Below are 23,044 nucleotides of genomic sequence, written 5' to 3'. Positions count from 1 at the left end.
GTTCCTTACAGCGGACAGAGTGCAAAGCCTACAGCTCCAGGTGCGGGCCATTCTCCACGCAAATTCAGTTCCAGCGGAGTTGGTCCTGAGGGCCCTAGGGTCCATGGCGGCAGCGATTGCGCTTCTTCCTCTCGCCAGGTTCAATATGCTTATTCTTCAATGGACCCTCATGGTTCAGTGGTCGTATCTTGCTCTTCCTATGCATCATCCCATTGCGATCAGCAAAGCGTGCAGGCGGTCCCTCCTGTGGTGGCTACATTCTCCAGATCTCCACGGAGGCCGCCCCTTTTGTGCCTCTCGCCCTCTCGCCACGGTGACCACGGACGCCTCCCGCCTCGGGTGGGGGGGGGCATTTTGCAGGCCGGACGGTCCAAGGCACGTGGGACAATTCAGAGACCTTGCTGCATATCAATGTCCTAGAGATGAGAGCAGTGCTCTTAGCGTTGCTAGCACTTCAGGCCTTTCTTCCCTTGGGAACAATTGCGATTCAATCGGACAACATGTCTGTTGTCTGGTATATCAACAAACAGGGAGGAACCAGGTCTTACCCCCTTTGTCGAGAAGCCATGAGAGTGTGGGAATGGGCAATCTCCACCAACCACTTTCTCATAGCAACGCATATTCCGGGTCGGTCCAACATCCTGGCGGACAAACTCAGTCGCACCATTCTCACCCCCTACGAGTGGTCTCTCAATACTCAGGTAGCGGAACGCATCTTCGCACAGTGGGGAACTCCTTGTTACGATCTTTTTGCGTCTCCCTCAAACACCAAATGCGACAGTTTTTTCGCCCTGATACCTCCTCCCGGAGGTTCTCCAAGAGACGCTCTGGTGCATGCTTGGCCACCCGGTCTTCTTTATGCTTATCCCCCTTTGCCTCTGATGCTCCAAGTTCTTCAGAAAGCCTCTCGGTTGGGATGCAGAATGATCCTCATTGCCCCCTTTTGGCCTCAACAGATCTGGTTCCCCTTCCTAAGGTCTCACTCAGTGAATCCTCCTTGGATTCTAGATCCCATTCCGGATCTGATTTCTCATCCATCCCATCTATCTCCTCCGAACCTGGACAACCTCAAGCTGACCGCTTGGCTGCTCCAGTTCCACTCCTGATCAGGACTCCCGGTATTTCGTCCCTTGTTAAGGCCATCCTGGTGGCAGCTCACAAGCCATCCACTAGGAAAGTCTACCGTAGCAAGTGGAAGCGGTTCTCTTTGTGGGCGGAACGGCAAGGCCTAAACCCCTTCACAGTTCCTCTCCCTTTGGTGCTTGACTTTTTAACCACTCTTTTTAATGATGGTGCCAGCAGTTCCACGGTCAAAGTACAGCTTGCAGCAATTTCTCATTATCACATTGGTCATGACTCCGGTCCACTGATGTCTGCCAAATTGTGTAAGATTTTCCTTAAAGGTACCTTTCTTCTCAGGCCCCCTGTAAAGCAAGTGGTTCCTCCTTGGGACCTTTCCTTAGTTCTTCAGGCCTTGACCGCTCCCCCCTTCGAACCTGCGGCTACTGTAGATCTGAAATTCTTATCTTTCAAGACTGCCTTCTTAGTAGCCATTACTTGGCCAAGAGAGTCTCAGAGCTTCAAGCATTATCAGCTAAACCTCCGTACTTGGTCTTTCATCCGGACCGTGTTTTCCTCAGGACCAACCCGTCCTTTCTTCCTAAGGTAGCTTCTGAAGCAAACATTAATCAATCCATTAACCTCCCTGTTTTCTTCCCCAAATATCAAAACAAGGGTGAGTACAAGTTTCACTCCTTAGACGTTCACAGGCAACTTAGATTTTATCTAAACAGGACTGCTGGTCATAGGCAATCCGACCAGTTGTTCATTTCCTTTGCTAAATTTAATTTGGGCAAGCCAATTTCCAAAGTCTCATTATCTCGCTGGATTTCACAATGTATCTTACTAGCTTATCAAGCTTCGGGAAGGCCCGCACCGGAGAGTGTACATGCCCATTCAACCCGGTCAGTCTCTACCTCGGCCGCCTTTAAGGCTAGGATTCCTCTAGATGATATTTGTGCAGCAGCCACGTGGGCTTCATCTCATACTTTTATTTCCCACTACAAGTTGGATCTTGCATCTAGAGGTAGAGCATCCTTTGGCTCCGTGGTGCTCCGGAATATCCTTCCATGATGGCCGCCCAAGATTCAGGTAGCTGGGGACTCTGTCCCACAGGTTGCAGACAAATGAATCTCCTACTTCAGATTTAGAAGTTATGTACTCACCATAACGTTCCATCTGAGTAGGTGTATTCATTTGTCTGCAACCATCCCGCCCTCCTATCCCCCTGGCCTTTCAATTTCCTGCATATGTTGTGTTACCCTTTTAAGGGTGTTTATGCTGTTGGCAAACTCGATCTGAGGTCATGTAGGGAGAGCAGGGCATTATGGGTGAGGGGAGGAGCTGAGAGCTTGGATCCATAGCTGGTAAACCATGCCGGTTCGGATCCGATGTCGGATCCATAACCCACAGGTTGCAGACAAATGAATACACCTACTCAGATGGAACGTTATGGTGAGTACATAACTTCTAATTTTAGTATACTTCTATTTTTTGAGTTAAGATTACTGTTTGAGCGTGTGTGCATGAAGTCCACTTAAGTAGGAGGATTTGTTCTTTGCTTGGAGTGACTGTTGTACTCGTGTCTTTCTCTCTGTCTTTTCTTAATCATGTCTCAGAAACAGGAAAGCAAGCCTCTGGACTTCAAAAAGTGCGAAAAATGCAGTAAAAAGATGCCCCTCAGCGAGTCACACACTTTATGTGTATATTGTTTGGGGCCTCTTCATTTGAAAGGCCTTTTGAAATCACCTTTCTCTGAGGTTATATCTCACGAATCTTCAGAAAAACCTACCAAAAGACCTTCATCAGAGCAAAGATCCTCATCGGAGCCAAGGCAGAAAGCTCCAAAGTTGACGGATCCGAAAGCTGTATTGGAGCAGACATCTCCTCCCGGTTCCAAAACTCCGTTGGAGCGGGGAATTTCATTGGCATTGACTGCTTCCACTGAACATAGACATAGGAGCCGATCTCCTTCTATTGAGAAAATTTCTTCTCGGCTCCCTTCCCCATTACTAGCTACATCAAGGTCACCTACCTATCCACTAGGTCTGCCAGGAGTTTATCTGATGAAGATATGGATAGGGTCATAGAGAGACATTTGAAGACACCTGCTTTGGCCAAACATATTGGATCCGAGCCCGAAGGAATCGGTTCAGACTCAAACCCCCTCTTCTGTTACAGTTCCTCCTATGATCCGTTTCCCTGCTTCGGAGCTAGAAGATTCTGATGTCCATGTTGTGTTGGTGTCAGCTCTAGGATCCATGCCTTCTTCAGATCCGATATCTACCCTGAGTATCTCTATGGCTTCGGAGCAGGAGATCTGTAGGAGCCGACACTCCCCAGTCGGGTCCGCAGAGACTTTTCAGATCTCTTCAGATCCAACTAAACCTCTGGAGGCCTCTGCATGGGTGAGTTTGGTTCCTACATCTGCATAGGAGCCACTTTCCTCTGCTCCGGAGAGTCCTTATGCTCCAATGACATGTTTGTTGGATCTTGGGAGTTCTTTCGAGTGGGAAGGGACTGCCTTCAAGGCAATGAGGAGGGCGTTGACAACTTCACATTCTGGGACACAGTCTATTTTGTTGCTTGCTCCCTCTTCATACTTTCATTCTTTGTGTTCTCATGGGCCCTCTCCACAGGTCTGCAGAGACGTTAGGATGTCCTCAGGGTACTGCCCCCTCTTTCAGAACCAGAGTATCCCACTGAAGAGGTCCCTCGGAAGAGGACATGCAAAGGGAAGCATCTTGACTCACCGGAAGAGTCTATCACATCTGACACCAACCTCGATGAAGCAGAAGGGTCCCCACGATCACCTCCTGAAGATGTCTTTTTTGGAGACATCCTAGAAATATTAAAACAGAGAGGTGATTGGCAGTCCTCCACTCTTCAGCTGAGGAGTCGGTCTTTCTGAAGGGCTTTGCGTCTTGCCCATCCACTTCTTTGGTTACTCCTCCTTTTGACGAGCTTATCGAATCAATCTTGAGAAAGTTTTTGGAGACCCCAGGAACCATAGAACCTACTCTAATAGTCCAAATAAATACATCACTGCCCGTAACTAAGGGTGTAGGGGTTGATGCCATGGTCGTGGCAGCGGCCACTAGGAAGGGACTCTTTGAAACAAGTTTTCCTATCCATCTTCCTAATAAGGACTCTAGGACTATGGATAGGTATGGGAAGCAGGTTTTCTCATCAGCGACCTTTGTTTGCGGTTTCTGAGTTATCTCACCCTCTTCTCTAGACTACAGAGGAACCTGATTAAAGAATTATCAAACTCCCTCCAAGTTGATGCAGTGGCAGATAAAATCAGTGCTCAGCTTGCCACCTTGAATTAATTTGTCAGCTCATCCATGAGATTCATTCCTTATGCAGCAGATGGAATGAGTAGGGCAGCAGGCTCAGGTATCCCTCTTAGGAGGCAGGCCTGGATGCGCCTTTGTGATTTCGTAGAGCCCTTCAAATCTTCCTTCATTAACACCCCTTTTGACGGCTCCTCCCTTTTTGGGCTGAAAGTGAAAGCTCACCAGGTATGAACAAGAGGGCAAGACCTTGTCTGCTGTTGGAGTGCATTTTTCCACTCCTATGAGACCCTTTCCTGAGGTGGTTCAGAAAATCTCAAAGGTCTTACCAGCACACACAAGGTGAATGTACCCTCAGAGGCAGAGGGGGAACAATAATGGACGATGGTGCCCTCATGACAGAATATGGCCCGCAAAACCAGTGCTCCAGAGAATCTTTCTTTACAGACCCTTCCAGTACTCCTGAAGGCATGCCCTATTGCTCGCCTCTGGAGGTAGTCAGGGGTCGATTGTCCTTGCACCAAGAAACCTGGCTAAAGATAAATGACGAATGGGTGCAGGACATAATATCCAGAGGATACATCATTCCCTTCTCCCTTTCCACCCCCAAAAACAAAGTGGTTCCAGATGTTCCACCCAGTCAACAGGAACAAGCAACTACAGAAATTCAAAAGTTGCTAAGAAAAAGGATATCCAAGAATTCCCCGCAGACCAGAGAGGATCCAGAACCTACTCAAGATTCTTTTTAGTTCTGAAAATTACAGGGGACTGGAGGCACATTTTGGATCTCAACAATCTAAACAAATCAGTAAAGAAGACCAAGTTCTGGATCGTGACACTGCAGTCGATATTTCCATTTCTTAAAAGACAATTCAAGACACGTACTACCATATTCAAATGGACAGGTGGTCCAAGAGGTTCTTGCGCTTCCAGCTAGAAGCCAGTCACTTCCAGTTTCAAGCTCTGCCCTTTGGTCTTACTACAGCCCCCAGAGTGTATGGCAGTAGTAGCAGCAAAATCTGAAGGTAATGCTACTCAATGCTAGAAGTCTAAACCTTAAAATGCACTCTCTCGAGGCACTCCTAAAAATGGAGAACATAGATATCTGTGCAGTAACTGAGACTTGGTTCAAGGCTCCAGAGAGCACCCCTGCAGTACCAGGCTACAACTCTTACCACACTTTTTGGCCACCAAACCAGGACCGAAACACTAAAGGTGGAGGAGTGTCAATATTCACCAAGGATATTCACACCACCAGGCTAGTTGCCCAACACAATGCGTCTGAAATTCTCCAGGTGCAACTAACACTAGGTAAGACTGCAATCAAAATTGTAGCTTGCTACAGATCCCCCAACATGCCCCAAGATTCTCACTACACCTTTCTAAACATACTGGAAAATATTTTGCCCAACGGTTCTTGGAATTCATAAATTCCAACGTCCTGGATCAACTAATCCATAGTCCCAACAGGGGCTCCAATATCCTAGAACTGGTCATTACCAACATGGGAAATCGATGCTCCACACCAATGGTCACCCCCTCGTTAGTCAGGTCTGACCGTAAGCTAATCACCCTTAACATCCACATCCCACCCCCACTCCCCAGTATGGAAACCTCCATAAAAAACTTCTCCAAAGCCAACTTCATGCTACTCAAGTCAGAAGTGACAAACTTCATGACACCCATGCAGACGGGAACTGAAAGTTCAACTGCTGAATCCTACACTAAGGTACTGTACGAGCACATCCACTCATGCATGAATCTTGCCATCCCAAATAGAACCAAGATGCTCTCATCCAAAAAAAGGAAGCCAATCTGGTGGTCCCCTGCCATAAACAAACTTTATAACAAAATGAAGAAAATGTTGCAGAAAAAAGGAGAATCCCAGGATGCAAAAAACTCCCTTACCAGCCTCAGTAAGAAACTCAGATCCCTCATAAAATCCTCCAAAGCTAGTTACGAAAATAAAATTGCCAAAGATTCCAAAGACAACCACAAGGCATTCTATAACTATGTCAAGAATCTAAATCTCAATGCTCAGATCTGCTCTGAGCTAAAACAGAATGGCATTAAGTATACTGATCCCAAGGATATTGTCAATATCCTGGCAGATCGATTCAGTGCCAACTTCACCCCTCTCACCCCCTAAATGGCCCATCTCAATACCAGAAGATTGCCAAATTCCGGTAATAACGGCCACACAGGTAAAAAACGCACTCTCCAAAGCTAAGAATACAGCATCCATGGGACCAGATGACATCCCGGGCTGTGTTAGTACATGAACTACGATATGAACTGACACCTCACCTAAGTGTCATGTTTAATCATAGCCTCACCTCAGGTTTTGTGCCCACTGAGTGGCGCAGAGCTACAGTTATCCCACTCCACAAGGGGAAACTACTGTCCCATCAGTCTGACGAGCCTTATCTGCAAGACCATGGAACGTATTATCATGGAACTTATAAACAAATACATTGGCAACCTTCAAACACTGAACCCCACCCAGTTTGGGTTCGTGAAGGGCCGATCTTGTCTCCTAAACCCGATTGACTTCTTCAAATCAGTCTCCAGAGCCATGAACAAGGGTAAGGTGGTTCAGACAGCCTATCTAGACCTCGCCAAGGCCTTTGACACCATCCCCCACTCTGGAATCATAGATAAACTTACTAAGCTGGGCATTAATCCCTACATCACCCAATGGGTTGCTAACTGGCTTACTGATAGAACTCACACTGTAAAAGTAGCCGACTCCAAATCCAGCTCCAGACAAGTGGAGTACCTCAGGGTTCAGTCCTGGGGCAGCTCTTGTTTGGCATCTACTTCTCTGAAGTACAGGCCAACACGAAGGGACTCTGGCTAACGAAGTTTGCAGATGACTGCAAACTGGGAGCCATTATTGAATCCTCCAGTGATGTGGATACTCTACAAAAGGGCCTTACAGAAACAGATGCTTGGTGCCAGAGCCATGGGCTCAAGCTCAATGCCAAGAATTGTATAGTTATCCACTTTGGGAAAAAACATGTACCCGTGAATTACCATATAGATGACAGTACACTAAACACCGAAAATGTGATAAGAGACTTAGGGGCACAGGTGGACAGTGGTCTCACCTTCGATAACCACATCGCCATAACAGTCAGGAAATCCTTCTATGTGGCACACGTCATCACTAAGGGCTTTTCATCTAGAAAAAAGGAGGTCATTGTCCCACTGTACTCATCCCTCATTAGACCCATTATAGAATACAATGCCCCATTTGGTATGTACCTCTCAAGACATCTGCAACAACTGGAAAGGCCACAGAAATACCTCACTAAAAGAATCACAGGCCTAAAGCAGATGCCCTACGCTGACCGCCTTAAAAAACTCCAGCTGTACTCTGTCGCATATCGTCTACTCAAAGGCGATCTCTACTTAACATACAAGGCCATGTCAATCCCAGACCTGCTGGACATGCTATACTTAAAGAAATCCCAATCCCTCAGAGCCACACGCTCCATGTATCTAAACCTTGTCATCACAATAAACAAAACATGCTGGAAGGATAGGTTCCTGACCCAGAGACTCACCAGACTCTGGAATAGATTGCCCATACATGTCAAGCAGAGTGCTTGTTTGGCCCTCTTCAAAAGGAACCTTAACGATTGGATGGGAGAAAGGAAATTCACCCCTGGGATCATGTCAGTCGCCCTGCTAGTAAGGGGTCCAGGGAAGTAAATAGTGTGGGAAGAAATTGTTATGGCTAGGCTTATATAGGCCCTAGGGCTGATAGCCTAGTACCAACCTATGAACCTCATTCCACTAGATCTGTAGCCATGTCTGCAGCCTTTCAGGCTAGACTACCACTGGATAATATCTGTGCTGCAGCTACTTGGGCAAAGCCTCATACCTTTGTTACTTATTACAAAGTGGATTTGGCATCTAGGAGTAGAGGCTCCTTTGGGTCTGTGGTCCTGAGGAATATTCTGTCATGAGCCACCCAAGAGTTTAGTTGCTTGGGACGTGGTCCCACAAGTGGGAATGAAGGCGAGATTGACAACATCACATAAAGAAGTTATGTTCTTACCATAATGTTCCACGTGTGTTGTCCATCTCATCCTTTATTCTCACAACCCTCCCTCCTTGCCTCCTGCCTATACTCCTGGTAGACTGAATAGCATAATAGGGATTTAGCAGGACCATATAGCCTCAGAGAATATTCCCTTTCAGTCTGATTCTAATTCATAGTAGTATGTATTGGCATTCGTATATATATATATATATATATATATATATATATATATATATATATATATATATATATATATATATAAAATATGTATGTGTGTGTGTGTGTGTGTACGTGTGTGTATATATATATATATATATATATATATATATATATATATATATATATATATATATATTGCTACTACATAACTTCTTTTTTCATGGGCTGCTGGGGGCAAACAAAATCTGAGGTAACTAAGGGGATGCATTATGGGTAATAAATAAGGCCCACAAGCTGTGCTGAAGACATTGAGCTGGAAAAATGGCTGAGATGGATCCAACGCATCAGATACAACCTACAAGTGAGAATAAAGGATGAGATAGACAACACATATGGAACATTATGGTAAGAACATAACTTCTTTTTTTCTTTTATCCAAATTATCAAGACGGCTGAGAGACACCTGATGTTATGTGATCCTATCTCGCCTACATTCTGACTGATGGGTTCGGAGCCGATCCCTCGGCTCCAACTCGGCACGCTTATGCTATAGAGCGAGGCCTCTAATTGGCTGAGCTATCTTTATCCCAGGATGCACCACCACTAATTCCCCAGATCTCGTTTGCCGCTTACAGAGCTTGGACGTGGTCTCAACATTGGCTGGGCTAAGTACTATATATTAGGCTTTTTTCCTGTCAGTATTTGCTTCATTTAAACCCAAAAGCTGTTTTAACGGCTATTCTTTGTGTACGAGTGTTTTTTCTGGAATTTAGTTGAAATTTTCGTGTTTTTTCCTGTCAGAAGGTTCCCGTTTAAGTTAGAGGGCCTTCCTGTGTTACTACTACTTTAGTGGTTGTGTGTGGGTCAAGTACCCGTTTAAGTTAGAGGGTCTTGACCCTCCTTTCTCCTTTCTTTCTCATTGATCTTGTGTGTAAAAAAAAAAAAAAAAAAAAAAAAAAAAAGTTCTTTAGTTTAAATATTTACACAAGCTAGTGGCATACATATTTTTGTTCTCCTGTGTCAAACCCTTTGTTGTTTAGTGTGGTAATCTCTTTTTCAGCCTGATTATGTCTAAAGAGCATAAACCCTCCGGGTTTAAAAAGTGCACGAGGTGTGGCTTCAAAATGTCCATAACGGACGACCACTCCTCGTGCGTCTATTGTCTAGGTGCTAAACATCTGCAGGAATCGTGCAGTGTATGCCATGCATTTTCCTCCAGAGTCCTCCAGGAGAGGAAAAACAAATTAATCCTCAAAGGATTAATCAAGCCTTCCTTCGAGGAGGCTTTATCTTCCTCTCCTTCTAAAAAGAGGAAAGCGTCGGCTCCGACCAGTCAGTCGGAACCGACTGCTAAGAAAACTAAGCAGACTTCTCCATCGGCTCCACGGACTTCAGAGCCGAGGTCGGAACGGTCTGCCTCGATGTCTCCAGCCTCGACCCCTCTGGTTTCGGAGCCGAGGTCTGGGGCATCGAGAGGTGGGTCACCCTCATCGGCTCCACTGATATTGGAACCGATAAGGGTCATCGGCTCAGACTCTTCCCCCTCGGAGCCGAAGTCCTTATCGGCACCGAGGGAAATTTCCTTGAAAGTTTCCTCGGAGCCGATAATTGTTGAGTCTTTTCGGAGCCGGTCCCCGAGCCCTTCGGAGCCGATGGAGAAATCGGTTCGGGCCCGATCGGTATCCTCGAGATCATCCAAGATGTCTGATTCGGACATCGACAGGGTGCTCCTTCGACTCTTCCAGTCTCCGGTGTTCCAAAAGATGGTTTCGGCTCCAGCCCATTTGGCTTCGGAGCCGATGGTCCACTCCCCTGCTGTATTTCCTACTCCAACAGCTTCGGCACCATTGGAGCAGGTGCTGGTGGAACCAGTGGAGGTGTTAGGGTCGGGCCCGACCCTTGCTCCGACTCCGACTCTTGGGTCGGAGTTCAGTGCGCGGACTTCTTCCTTCGGCCCTGGGGGGGAGGCTTCGGGATTGATGCTTTCGGTCCCAAGTCTCCCTCTTGGTCTTGTCGGCGGGAGTACCGTCCACTGTCGTGGCCACGGAGGGGGGACCCTCCCAGGATTCTGGTGGTCCCGCCTTCAGGGCTATGAGGAGTGCTTTAGCCAAATCTACCTTGGCTACCTCCACAGTTTCCCCAGCTCCTTCCCTACATTTGGAGACTGGGTCGTTGGCAGTCCCCCTGTCCGTAGACAGCGGAGCCCCTGGGCCTCAGGTCACCCCCGCTGGGGTTTCTCCCCCTCCTGAAGGTCCTTCTGAAGCCTCTTCGGAAGAACCTCCCAGGAAGAGAACGTGCAAGAGGAAGCACGTTGACTCCCCTGACGAGTCTTTGACATCTGACACTGATCTCGATGATGCAGAGGGGTCCCCCAAGTCGTCCTCGGATGATGTCTCCTTTGCAGACATCCTGGAAGCCCTAAAACAACGAGGCGGCTGGCAAGTCCAAACCTCCCTCTGCTGATGAGTCGGCGTTCCTGAAGGCCTTCGGGGCTCAGCCCTCCACCTCCTGGGTGTCCCCGCCCTTCGACGAGCTCTTGGACTTGATCTGTCGAAGGGCATGGGAACACCCAGACTCTGTGGAACCAGTGCCCGCTCGTCCGAACAAATTTCTCTCGGCGCCCCCGGATAAAGAGTTCCTTATGAAAGGTGTGGCTGTAGATGCTATGGTGGTGGCATCTGCTACCCAGCAAGATGTAGCATAGGCTTCTACGTCCGTCCATCCTCCTAATAAGGAGTCTAGGAGCATGGATCGGCAGTGCGCACCCTTAGTTCAGCGGCCTTTACTCTGAGGTCTTTGAACTACCTGATGCACTTTACGAGATTTCAGAGGGATCTGATTAAGGAGCTATCCGATACCCTCTTAGGTAACCTGCCTGAGGAGCTGGCCCAGACGGTTGGCTCTCAGCTGGCTACAATGTTGTCCATTTCGAACTCGTCCATGAGGCTCATTTCGTATGCGGCCGAAGGGGCGAGTAGAGCGGTGGGTACAGGCATTGCTCTACGGAGACAAGCCTGGCTCCGCCTGTGTCATTTCGCGGAGGCCTTTAAGTCTTCATTTGCCGACGCCCCCTTTGATGGGTCCTCCCTGTTTGGACCCAAGGTAAAAGACACACTTACCCACTGTGAACAGGAGGGTAAGACTCTGACTGCCGTAGGGGCACGATTTTCCACTCCCTTTCGGCCTTATCCCAAGGCTAAAAGAGGAGGGAAAATGTGGTTCCGTAGATCTCAGAAGTCTTACCCCTCTCAGCAGGAAGGTTCCCCCTGCAGAGGCAGAGGAGGGGGAAATTCATCCGGAAGACGCCGTCCCAGAGGCGGCAGAGGCCCTTGCAACACTGGAGACCGCGAGTCCTTTCGTGGCTCTTCAGCTTTTCATAGTCCCTGAGGGATTTCCCGTCTGTGCTGCTCCGGAGCCAGTCGGGGGTCGTTTTTCGAAGCACCGGAAGGCCTGGGAAGGGATTACTCAGGACCGATGGGTGCTTCGGATTATCGCCGGAGGTTACTCCATCCCATTCTCTCGCCCCCCCCCCCCAGTCCAAAAGAATCCCGGACCTGCCACCCAGTCAACGGGATACCGCAGCCTCAGAAATTTCAAAGCTGCTGCAAAAAGGAGTCATCCAACCGGTCCCCGTAGACCAGATCGGATTAGGGACTTACTCAAGATTCTTTTTGGTGCCAAAAAAGACTGGGGACTTGAGGCCCATTTTGGACCTAAGCAACCTAAACTGTTCAGTCAAGAAGTCCAAGTTCCGAATGGTCACTCTACAAACCATTCTCCCATTGTTGGAGAAGGGTGTTTGGATGTGCTCCATAGATCTCAAGGACGCGTATTATCATATCAGAATACATCAAAAGTCCAGGAGACATCTGCGCTTCAGCCTAGGAGGCAGTCATTTTCAGTTCCGTGCGCTGCCCTTTGGTCTCACCACAGCCCCCAGGGTGTTCACCAAATGCTTGGTAGTAGTGACTGCTCACCTGAGAAGTCTAGGATTCCAGGTGTTTCCGTACCTAGACGACTGGCTCCTAACTGCCACCTCCAAGCATCTACTTCAGCGGAGCCTGCAAGCCACTATATCACTGGGCAATGCCCTTGGAATCACCTTCAATTGGCCAAAGTTTGTGTTGCGGCCGTCTCAAAGAATAAGATTCATAGGGGTAGAGATAGATTCAAACCAGATGCGGGTCTATCTACCTGCAGACAGAATTCAAACCATTCAAAATCGAGTTCGAGCCTTACTCCCCAGGTCCAAAGCCCCAGCCAGAATGGTCCTGCAGCTATTGGGATCCATGTCTGCCACAGTTCTGCTAGTTCCCTTGGCAAGGTTGCACATGAGAATCCTCCAGTGGCTTCTTTCAACTCAGTGGTCCTTTCAGGAACTCCCTCTCAGTCATCTCATATGGATCACGGAATCTTGCAAACGGGACCTTCGCTGGTGGCTAGTGTCCTCCAATTTGGATCAGGGACGACCCTTTGTTCTTCCTCCTCCTCCGGCGGCCACTTTGACCACGGACGCCTCCCAGATGGGGGGGGGGGGCATTCCCTGGGCAGGTCAGTCCAAGGCAAATGGCACCCGGAAGAGACTCCTCTTCACATCAACATCTTAGAAATGAGGGCAGTACTCCTGTCCCTTCAAGCCCTTCACGATTATCTCCCTCAGGGCGTAATTGCTGTTCACTCAGACAACATGTCAGTAGTCTGGTACCTGAACAAACAGGGAGGGACCAGATCCTATCCTCTTTGCAGAGAAGCCATGAGAGTTTGGGAGTGGGCAGTCTCGACCAAACGCTTCCTAGTGGCTACTCACATACCGGGCAAAGCCAGTGTCATAGCCGACAGATTGAGCAGAACCATCCTCTCTCCTCACGAATGGTCTCTGAATATGACAGTTGCAAGGCAGATTTTCAGCGAATGGGCAGTTCCGTGTTGCGACCTCTTTGCGACTCCTCTGAATGCGAAGTGCAAAGAATTTTTCTCCCTAACCCCGGCTCCGGGGAAGAGCCCCATGGACGCATTAGTCCATCCTTGGCCCACCGGCCTGCTTTATGCCTTCCCTCCAGTTCCTCTCCTCCCCAGGGTGATTTATAAGGCATCTCTCTTACGGAGCAGGATGATGTTAATTGCTCCTTACTGGCCTCGTCAAGTGTGGTTTCCCTATCTTCGAAAACATGCTCTGGAAAGTCCGTGGTTCCTGGATCAGGTCCCAGACCTTCTGATTCATCAGTCGGGACTATTGCACCAGTCCCTCCACACCTTAAAATTGACGGCCTGGCTCCTCCTCTTCCGACGATAGTCAGGAGTCAGACACTGGATCCAGATGTTGTGCACATATTATCTTCAGCCCACAAGTCCGCTACAAAGAAACTGTATTCTAGCAAATGGAAAAGGTTTGCTATTTGGGCTCAACTCCGGGCCTGGACCCCATTTCTACTCCGTGGCAGAAGTACTAAAATTTCTGACCTCTCTTTTCAATCAAGGCTCTTCAGTTTCTACCATCAAAGTACAATTGGCAGCAATTTCTAATTTTCATGAATCCATAGACCCACCTTTAATGAGCAACAGATTGTGTAAGACCTTCCTGAAAGGTGCTGCTCTATTAAGACCTCCGATTTCTCATCCTGCACCTCCATGGGATCTCGATATAGTGTTGTGTGCCTTAACTTCTTTTCCCTTTGAACCGGCAGCTACCTGTCATCTAAAGTTTCTATCATGGAAGACAGCCTTTCTAGTGGCAATTACTTCAGCCAGGAGGGTTTCAGAGCTTCAAGCTTTGTCAGTGAAACCCCCGTACTTGGTTTTTCATACAGACAGAGTATCCCTCAGGCCAAATCCTTCTTTTGTTCCTAAAGTTTGTTCTACTTTATGCTTGCAACAATCGTTAGAGCTTCCAGTTTTTTTTCCCAAAATACTCTAATAAAGCGGAATTTATATTCCACACACTAGATGTCCACAGACAGTTACGTTTTTATTTAGATAGGACCAAACAATCAAGGAAAACAGATCAGTTGTTTGTATCCTTTGCAGAAAACAAATTGGGCAACGCTGTCACAAAGGTCACTATTGCCAAATGGATCAGGGACTGTATTACTCAAGCTTATATCTGTTCTAACAAAGAGCTTACCACCTCTGTCAAGGATCATTCTACGAGGGCTATGGCTACTTCGGTAGCATTTCATTCTAAGCTTGCTATTGGTGACATTTGTGCTGCGGCTACATGGTCTTCCCCGCACACCTTCATTTCCCACTACAAATTAGATGTGGCATCTAGAGGACGAGCTTCATTTGGTTCCACAGTGCTCAGGAGTGTTTTCCAATGAGCCACCCGGGATTTAGGTGCTAGGGACACTGTCCCATCAGTCAGAATGTAGGCGAGATAGGATCACATAACATCTTTTAGTTATGTACTCACCATAACTTCAGATGTTTGGGATCCATCTCGCACATTCTAATAACCCACCCTCCTTCCCCCTTCCTTGGAGATCAGAGGATATCAGAAGGTCCGAATCCTGTTGTTTCATCTTGAAACATCTAACAATGTTATATAAACAAGTTGCGATTGTGTGCATGAATGCGGACAAACAAGATCTGGGGAATTAGTGGTGGTGCATCCTGGGATAAAGATAGCTCAGCCAATTAGAGGCCTCGCTCTATAGCATAAGCGTGCCGAGTCGGAGCCGAGGGATCGGCTCCGAACCCATCAGTCAGAATGTAGGCGAGATGGATCCCAAACATCTGAAGTTATGGTGAGTACATAACTAAAAGTTACATACCTTTGAAGTTCATAAGCAATTGAGATATCATACCCTACAAGGATGGAAAGGAAGACCTACCTCTCACCAAATAATCCTTGTTTAAGTGAGCTGACCAACCAAATTGGTTTCTGTTATGGTAGTGGCAATAAAGCACTTCAGCATGCTGTCAGAGCTCATTCAGCTAGGGTAGCAACTATATCTGCAATGTACTTCAGAAATGTTTCCACTCAGAATATAGTACATGTACCCGCATGGATAACTGTCCATACTAAATGTTATAAACATGAAACCGAGTCTAAAGGCAGTACAGACTTCAGCCTGTACTACTGGGAATACTGTAACTTTGTTTCCAATGAGCAGCCCATGCTCATTGGAAACAGTTAGTTGCTATCTATATGTTATGATTTACTGTTTTATTGACTCCTCTTGAAGTAAGATGGTACAACAGTGTGAGATATCCACCATAACAACAGATCTTTTGAATTTCATGCCAACACAAAACAAGTAATCTCCATGGTATCCCCGAAGTCTCAAAACAACCCACTAAAGTGTAGTGGGTCCAAAAACAAAACAGTGTAAAAAACTCTGTGTGGAAGATTTTCAGTCCATATATTTCTAGTTAATCACTGTATATTAATCAGATCAGACAATGTTAGTAGAAGTAGCGAACGTAAACTCGTCTTAAGTCAAAACAAAACGAAACAAAAAGTAATAATAGAAAATATACAATTGTACAGCATTACTAAGTATTCGAAAGTAATCCAAGCAAGGCAGGCAGTCTGTTTCCAGTCGAAAATCCTTTATTAAGTACACAGACAAGCGATCCAAGTAAAACAAAAATAGAGTAATGATTTCCTCACAAGCTTTCTAAATATATATATACTTTTTATCAGGCATGGGAGTGGTTTATTGTGCTATAAAACAAAGTGTTATTGGTACACATGTTAAATTCACATCCCTTCCCCCATCAGTGTGACATTCGAGCTGGTCTTGCCCTACTTAGTAGCTGTCATAATAATATATAACCCTTATGTACTTTAAATAAAATTATATAATGATGTGGTACCTCTTATTTAACCAAATTATTAAGTAGATTATTAAGTCTGTGATTTTATCCAAGACAATGTACTACATGGCTGTAAATATAGCTGGAAATATATCAACCTTAGTTCATTTGGCAATCAAAAACTATATATAAATATATACATATACATTTTGCATGTAAAAATCAATTTCTGTTTTCATAACCTATTGTTAACAAAGATTGCTTTCGTCGTCCTAGACTTCTTCAGGTCTGTGTACAAGAACCCTAAAAACCTATATAATTGCACAATTAGTTAGTATTATTATTACAAATCATTTTGAATAAAGTGGAAAAAAGAACCAGAAAAAAATAAAAATAAGAAAAGATGTATGTATGATGATGGGAACAAAATATACACTTACATTTCAACTGATTTAAAATGGTATTTAAAACCATTTTTTAGAATAAAATAAAATACAATTAGTCATGTAAACAATGTGGCAATTTTTTAAGTTCCAGTGCACTTTTAATTGAACAGTAGTAGTTTAGTCCAGGCTTCCTAAAAGAGTTTAGCTTTAATTGCCAGATGAGTTCATGTTTCTCCAGAATATTCTGGATGTCTCCTTCAAGATCACCCATGTCTATGCGATCCAGGATCTGGAACTTAAAACCTGTGTGTCTTTTATGAAGAGAAAGGTGTTTGGCTAGTGCATTATTTTTACATCCAGAGCGGATTTCTGACAGATGACATGAAATCCTACGCTTGTGTTTATTTACAGGCTTGCCCACATAGAATGCATCACTTTCATTGCGCTGTGCCCTGTAAATTACTTTTGTAGTGTTACAGTCACCCTCTGCACTGGTTGTAATGATCTTTAAATAAGGGCAATAAAAACTATCACCTTGCTGTATAAATATACAAAATGTACAATTAGTTTCACATCTTTTAGTGCTTTTCTCACATGGTCTAGGTTTCAATTCAACAAAACTTCTAATGTTCCTGGCCTTCCTATAAACAAATGATGGGGCTTCACCTAAGATGTTAATCAGAAAAGGGTTTTCTGTGACAATGTCCCAGTTTTCTTCAGTAATATTTTTAATACTGTGATAATCCAAAGTGTATGTCAGGATGCAATTATTTTTGCATTTGTTATTCTCTGTGGAATTACTTAACATTTTTCTACTGGGGAACATTTTTCTACTGGGGAGGTTGAGTGAAAGTGCTTCAGTCCTTTTCAGCTCTATAATGGGTTCCAGGATGTTTTTTAACATCTGACTTTCATAGTCTCTCACTAGAAAATCTTTCTCTAAATTGTTCAGGTTTCTCAAAAATGGTTCCAGCTCTGTGGTAATTCGAGCTAATCTATAGCCTTGGGACTTCACTACATTATACTTGGTTTTTGTAGGATGTAGACTTTTACTGTGGAGTAATAAGTTAACCCTTGTTGGTTTTCTGAATAGATCAGTGGTGATTCTGTTATTGTTGGTGTCCTTGGAAATCTGCTTATCTAAGAAAGTGGTTGAAGTACAGCTATGGGAAGAGGTAAACTTCAGGAAGGGGGTTGTTTGATTGAGGTAAGTGATAAAATCTCCAAGCTGCAAGGTGTCACCTTCCCACACAATAAAGACGTCATCAATAAAACGTATATAACATGTGATATGCTGCATGTAATCTGTGTTGTTTAACACAAAGTCCTCATCCCATTTGCCCAGGGCTATGCTAGCTATGCTGGGAACCATGGCAGCCCCCATTGCTATACCAGTTTTTTGTTTGTAGTGTTTGCCATTGAAAGTAAAGACATTGAAGTCCAGTACAAGATTAATGAGCTTGCTTAACTTTTGCAGTTGTGCCTGTGTACCCTGATTATGTTTCTTAAAAGACTCCATAGCTGCTGTTATACAGTGATTTTGAGGGAGCACTGTGTACAAGGATTCCACATCAGTAGTTACCAAAATACTGTCAGCTTTCACTGTAATGTTTTTTATTTTCTTCAAAAAATCCATTGAATCTCTTATGTATAACTTATTATTTTCTGCTAGAGGTTTCAGCAAGTAATCAAGGTAAATGGCTGTGGCTTCAATAAGGGAACCTCTACTTGCTTCCACCGGTCTAGAAGGTGGGTCCTTTCTGTTCTTAAAAAACATCCTGGAACCCATTATAGAACTGAAAAGGACTGAAGCACCTTCACTCAACCTCCCCAGTAGAAAAATGTTAAGTAATTCCACAGAGAATAACAAATGCAAAAATAGCTGCATCCTGACATATACTTTGGATTATCACAGTATCAAAAATATTATTGAAGAAAACTGGGACATTGTCACAGGAAACCCTTTTCTGATTAACATCATTTGTTTTTAGGAAGGCCAGGAACATTAGAAGTTTTGTTGAATTGAAACCTAGACCATGTGAGAAAAGCACTAAAATATTTGAAACTAATTGTACATTTTGTATATTTATACAGCAAGGTGATAGTTTTTATTGCCCTTATTTAAAGAAGATCATTAAAACCAGTGTAGGGGTGACTGTAACACTAAAAAAGTAATTTACAGGGCACAGTGCAATGAATGTGATGCATTCTATGTGGGCAAGACTGTAAATAAACTCAAGCCTAGGATTTCATGTCATCTGTCAGAAATACGCTCTGGATGTAAAAATAATGCACTAGCCAAACACCTTTCTCTTCATAAAAGACACACAGGTTTTAAGTTCCAGATCCTGGATCTCATAGACATGGGTGATCTTGAAGGAGACATCCCGAATATTCTGGAGAAACATGAACTCGTGGCAATTAAAGCTGAACTCTTTTAGGAAGCCTGGACTAAACTACTACTGTTCAATTAAAAGTGCACTAGAACTTAGAAAATTGCCACATTGTTTACATGACTAATTGTATTTTATTTTATTTTATTCTACAAATTGGTTTTAAATACCATTTTAAATCAGTTGAAATTTAAGTGTATATTTTGTTTCCATCATCATACATACATTTTTTCTTATTTTTATTTTTTTCTGGTTCTTTTTTCCACTTTATTCAAAATGATGTGTAATAACAATACTAATTATATACAATTATATAGGTTTTTAGGGTTCTTGTACACAGACCTGAAGAAGTCTAGGACGACGAATGTGATCTTTGTTAACAATAGGTTATGAAACTAGAAATTGATTTTTATATGCAAAATGTATATGTATATATTTATATATATTTTTTGATTCCAAATGAACTAAGGTTGATATATTCCCAGCCATGTAGTATATTGTCTTGGATAAAATCACAGACTTAATAATCTACTTAATAATTTGGTTAAATAAGAGGTACCACATCATTATATAATTTTATTTAAAGTACATAAGGGTTATATATTATTATGACCGGTACTAAGTAGGGCAGGACCAGCTCGAATGTCACACTGATGGGGGAAGGGATGTGAATTTAACATGTGTACCAGTAACACTTTGTTTTACAGCACAATAAACCACTCCCATGCCTGATAAAAAGTATATATATATTTAGAAAACTTGTGAGGAAATGATTACTCTATTTTTGTTTTACTTGGATCGCTTGTCTGTGTACTTAATAAAGGATTTTCGGCTGGAAACAGACTGCCTGCCTTGCTTGGATTACTTTCGAATACTTAGTAATGCTGTACAATTGTATATTTTCTATTATTACTTTTTGTTTTGTTTTGTTTTGACTTGAGACGAGTTTACATTCACTACTTCTACTACCATTGTCTGATCTGATTAATATACAGTGATTAACTAGAAATATATGGACTGAAAATCTTCCACACAGAGAAGTTTCTTACACTATTTTGAGTTTCATGCCACCTACATCTGTAACTTGACTGGCGTAAGACTAGCATTAGCCTTTGTAGGGCAGAAGGCAGCTATAGAAGTGGTAGTCCATCCACTGCAGCTAATAATTGTGCTTTCAGCATTAGTCTTAACTAAATTATTTACTGTCTTATGTATGCAAACATTGTTTGAACTCATCTACTGTGTTGGTATGACAATTAACAAGGTCTGTAATTCCAGGCTGAGTCTAAAAATGACCCAAGTTGGTCAGTGTTCTACACTGATTAGCAAACATAAATAAATTAATTCAATTTAAATGTGATGTTCCGTTACAGTGACCTCTCCTCAAAGATATTAGATTATGCTAAGTATTTCACATAGCCGTACCGCTGTTTTACACAATAATAAATTAGTGTTTGACACGGAATCTGTTAATATGAAGTCTGAATTATTTGTGTTTGTATCCTTCCATGAGTGCACAGTAAAGTCTGCTATGTTGCGGCTCTTCATACATTTATGTGTAGTGCCTATCAATATCACATTTAAATAATCTTGCTCAGTTTGTCATGTTGATATGATTCTATCCTGTTTTATTTGTTTTACCATAGAAAGCAAATTTGTATTGTACATTACCCTGTTGCACAATTTGTGTCTGACTTAATTGTGTTTGATCAGACATGTACAGTCACACATGCAGGTGAATCAACATGCAGGTGAATCAGCTGTTGGTGTAATCTACATACCTGGATGCCAAATGAATTAATGTTTTTTTCCCTTATGTTTTAGGGCAAAAGTTGGAGAACTTCTTCCTTATGTGACCTCTCCAAAGATTCACTTACAGTATGCCAAGGCCAAAGAAGCTGATGGAAGGTGTGCATTAAAACATTTGGCTTGCCACATTATAACATTGCAGTATTTCCTTTTAATATTTTAAAGTAGATCATATCAGAATTTTAACATTCACTTGAGGGATAATAGCACTATCTGTTTAAGATTACAGAAGCATCTGCAGAAGCTGTTCATTGTTTACAACCTTGCATTATTTTGAGATTTTAAGCCTGTTACTGATGTCATAACTATGTAATGAATGTTTTGGGGCAGGGTTGGTATAACAGTTAAGGTCTTTACCCCACAGATACAAGGTACAGGGTTTGATTCTGAATTCTGGTAATTAGCTAAGGTTGTAATTTTGGTCTGATGGCCTAGTATTTACCCATGAACCCAGATGTAATTCATCTTTCATGTTCAGTATTGCAAAACAATACTGTAAGACTGTGATAGATAATGATTATTTGCTGACTAATTTATGCTACCTACATAATGCTTTATAAACATATGTATAAAATATTTGTTTTTGTTGTTGAGATCAGAATGATTAGTAATGCGAATAGCACGCTACGCTAATGCGTCCGTCTCTAGAGTCATAACATAGTTAGGTAGGGGTTTGAATCCAGCAAGTGGCGAGTGTGTGTGAAGGGGGGTAAGTGTGTATGAAAGTAACATCCCTTTGGGTTGGGAGGTTGCCATAATGGTTAAAGTGTTTACCTTACAGACACAAGGTGCAAGGTTTGATTCTCACATGGGGTAATTGGCTAGGCTTAAAATGGCCCAAAAGGGCACTTGGCCTAGTACTAATCTATGAAGTATGAACTATAATAATTTAAAGAACAGTTTCAGCTAAGCTTCTGTTTCTTAGAATGTAGGGCTTGTACCTATTTACAGTCTCCCAACAATGTCAATACATAAGTTTTGGAATTAAGCTTAAGGCTGCTAAAGAGTCAAATATGTACTGTAGCATAAATTTTGTAAGTTAAAGATGTAGGAATTATAGCATTCATCTTAAAGATTGTGAAGTCAAATATCAGTCGTCTTCTTCCATGTGTGTTCTCATAGACCTTTTTGGACCATTATTTTTTTTTTTTTTTGGGGGGGGGGGATAAACAACTCCTGGGAAGCCTTTTATCCTGCTCAAATTATCTCAACCTGAAATAACTCTGTCTCCTTTTTCTCTAAATCTATCCCAGCCAGTCAAGGACGGTTCAATACCAAACTCATCCATCAAATTCTCTTCTTTCATTGATGTCATTATGTCAAACATCCCAACGGGCTATTGCATTTAGATATCCTTCCTAACAGTTTAATTGACCACTGACCTTTTCTCTTGTATTTTTTCTCCTTAAAACTCATAAAATTCTTCTGATTCTAAAACTTTCAATCACTTTTGAATAATTTTGACTGTCTATTAAAAACAGAATAACAGCTTACTGGTTGGCCAGAAGTTTATAAATGTAATGATCTCAACTTGACATTAGCCATAATCTGTTCGAAGTTTATAAATGTAATGATCTCACCTCAACATTAGCTACATTTTGTAACCTACTGACTCAAATCAAGATCACCTACTGCACCCTAATAAAAGAATGTTTAACATTACCATTACCCTGTGGATCTCAGCAAGTTTGCGGGTTGCAATTTAAGAGCAGAAACAAAGACTGGAAAAGTTTACCGTAATATTATACTGCTAGGATTCTGAATCTTCAGGTACATCTTGGCAACTCCCAACAGTTTCTGAAATGCTGTAAAATGTGTTACTGCTGACAGAATTTTCCACAAAACCCACATTACATCCAGCTATTAAATGAAATGATTCAGGCCTTACATTGTAATATCACCTTAGCCTCTACAACCCCCTCAACTCCTTTCTCCCCATCTTAACACCATCCCTTCTGCACCAGTATATAAAATGTTGATTACTTGCCTTCAGTTTCAGAGTTATCCTACAAAACGTTGAAGAATACCTCAAATGGGCTGACTACAGATACAACCCTAATTTCACTATTTACAACCCAAAATCTTAAGATCTGAGGCTGATCTCATCAGATCTAATCTCCAAACCCTTGTATT

General features: G+C 43.4%; 1 protein-coding gene across 1 annotated transcript in view; it reads left to right on the top strand.

Annotated features, from left to right (window-relative positions):
* WDR19 (WD repeat domain 19) overlaps window positions 1–23,044 on the top strand; it is a 3,663,919-nt gene that overhangs the window by 2,227,526 nt on the left and 1,413,349 nt on the right. Inside the window, exon 24 of the mRNA XM_044062937.1 lies at window positions 20,927–21,010. Within this exon, the coding sequence (XP_043918872.1) occupies window positions 20,927–21,010 (84 nt within the window). The remainder of the gene's footprint in view (window positions 1–20,926; window positions 21,011–23,044) is intronic.

This window comes from Protopterus annectens, chromosome 2.part1, assembly GCF_019279795.1.
Source record: "Protopterus annectens isolate FY-2018-M chromosome 2.part1, PAN1.0, whole genome shotgun sequence".
Classification (NCBI taxonomy): domain Eukaryota; kingdom Metazoa; phylum Chordata; order Ceratodontiformes; family Protopteridae; genus Protopterus; species Protopterus annectens.
This window is presented reverse-complemented; position numbering and strand designations above follow the sequence as displayed.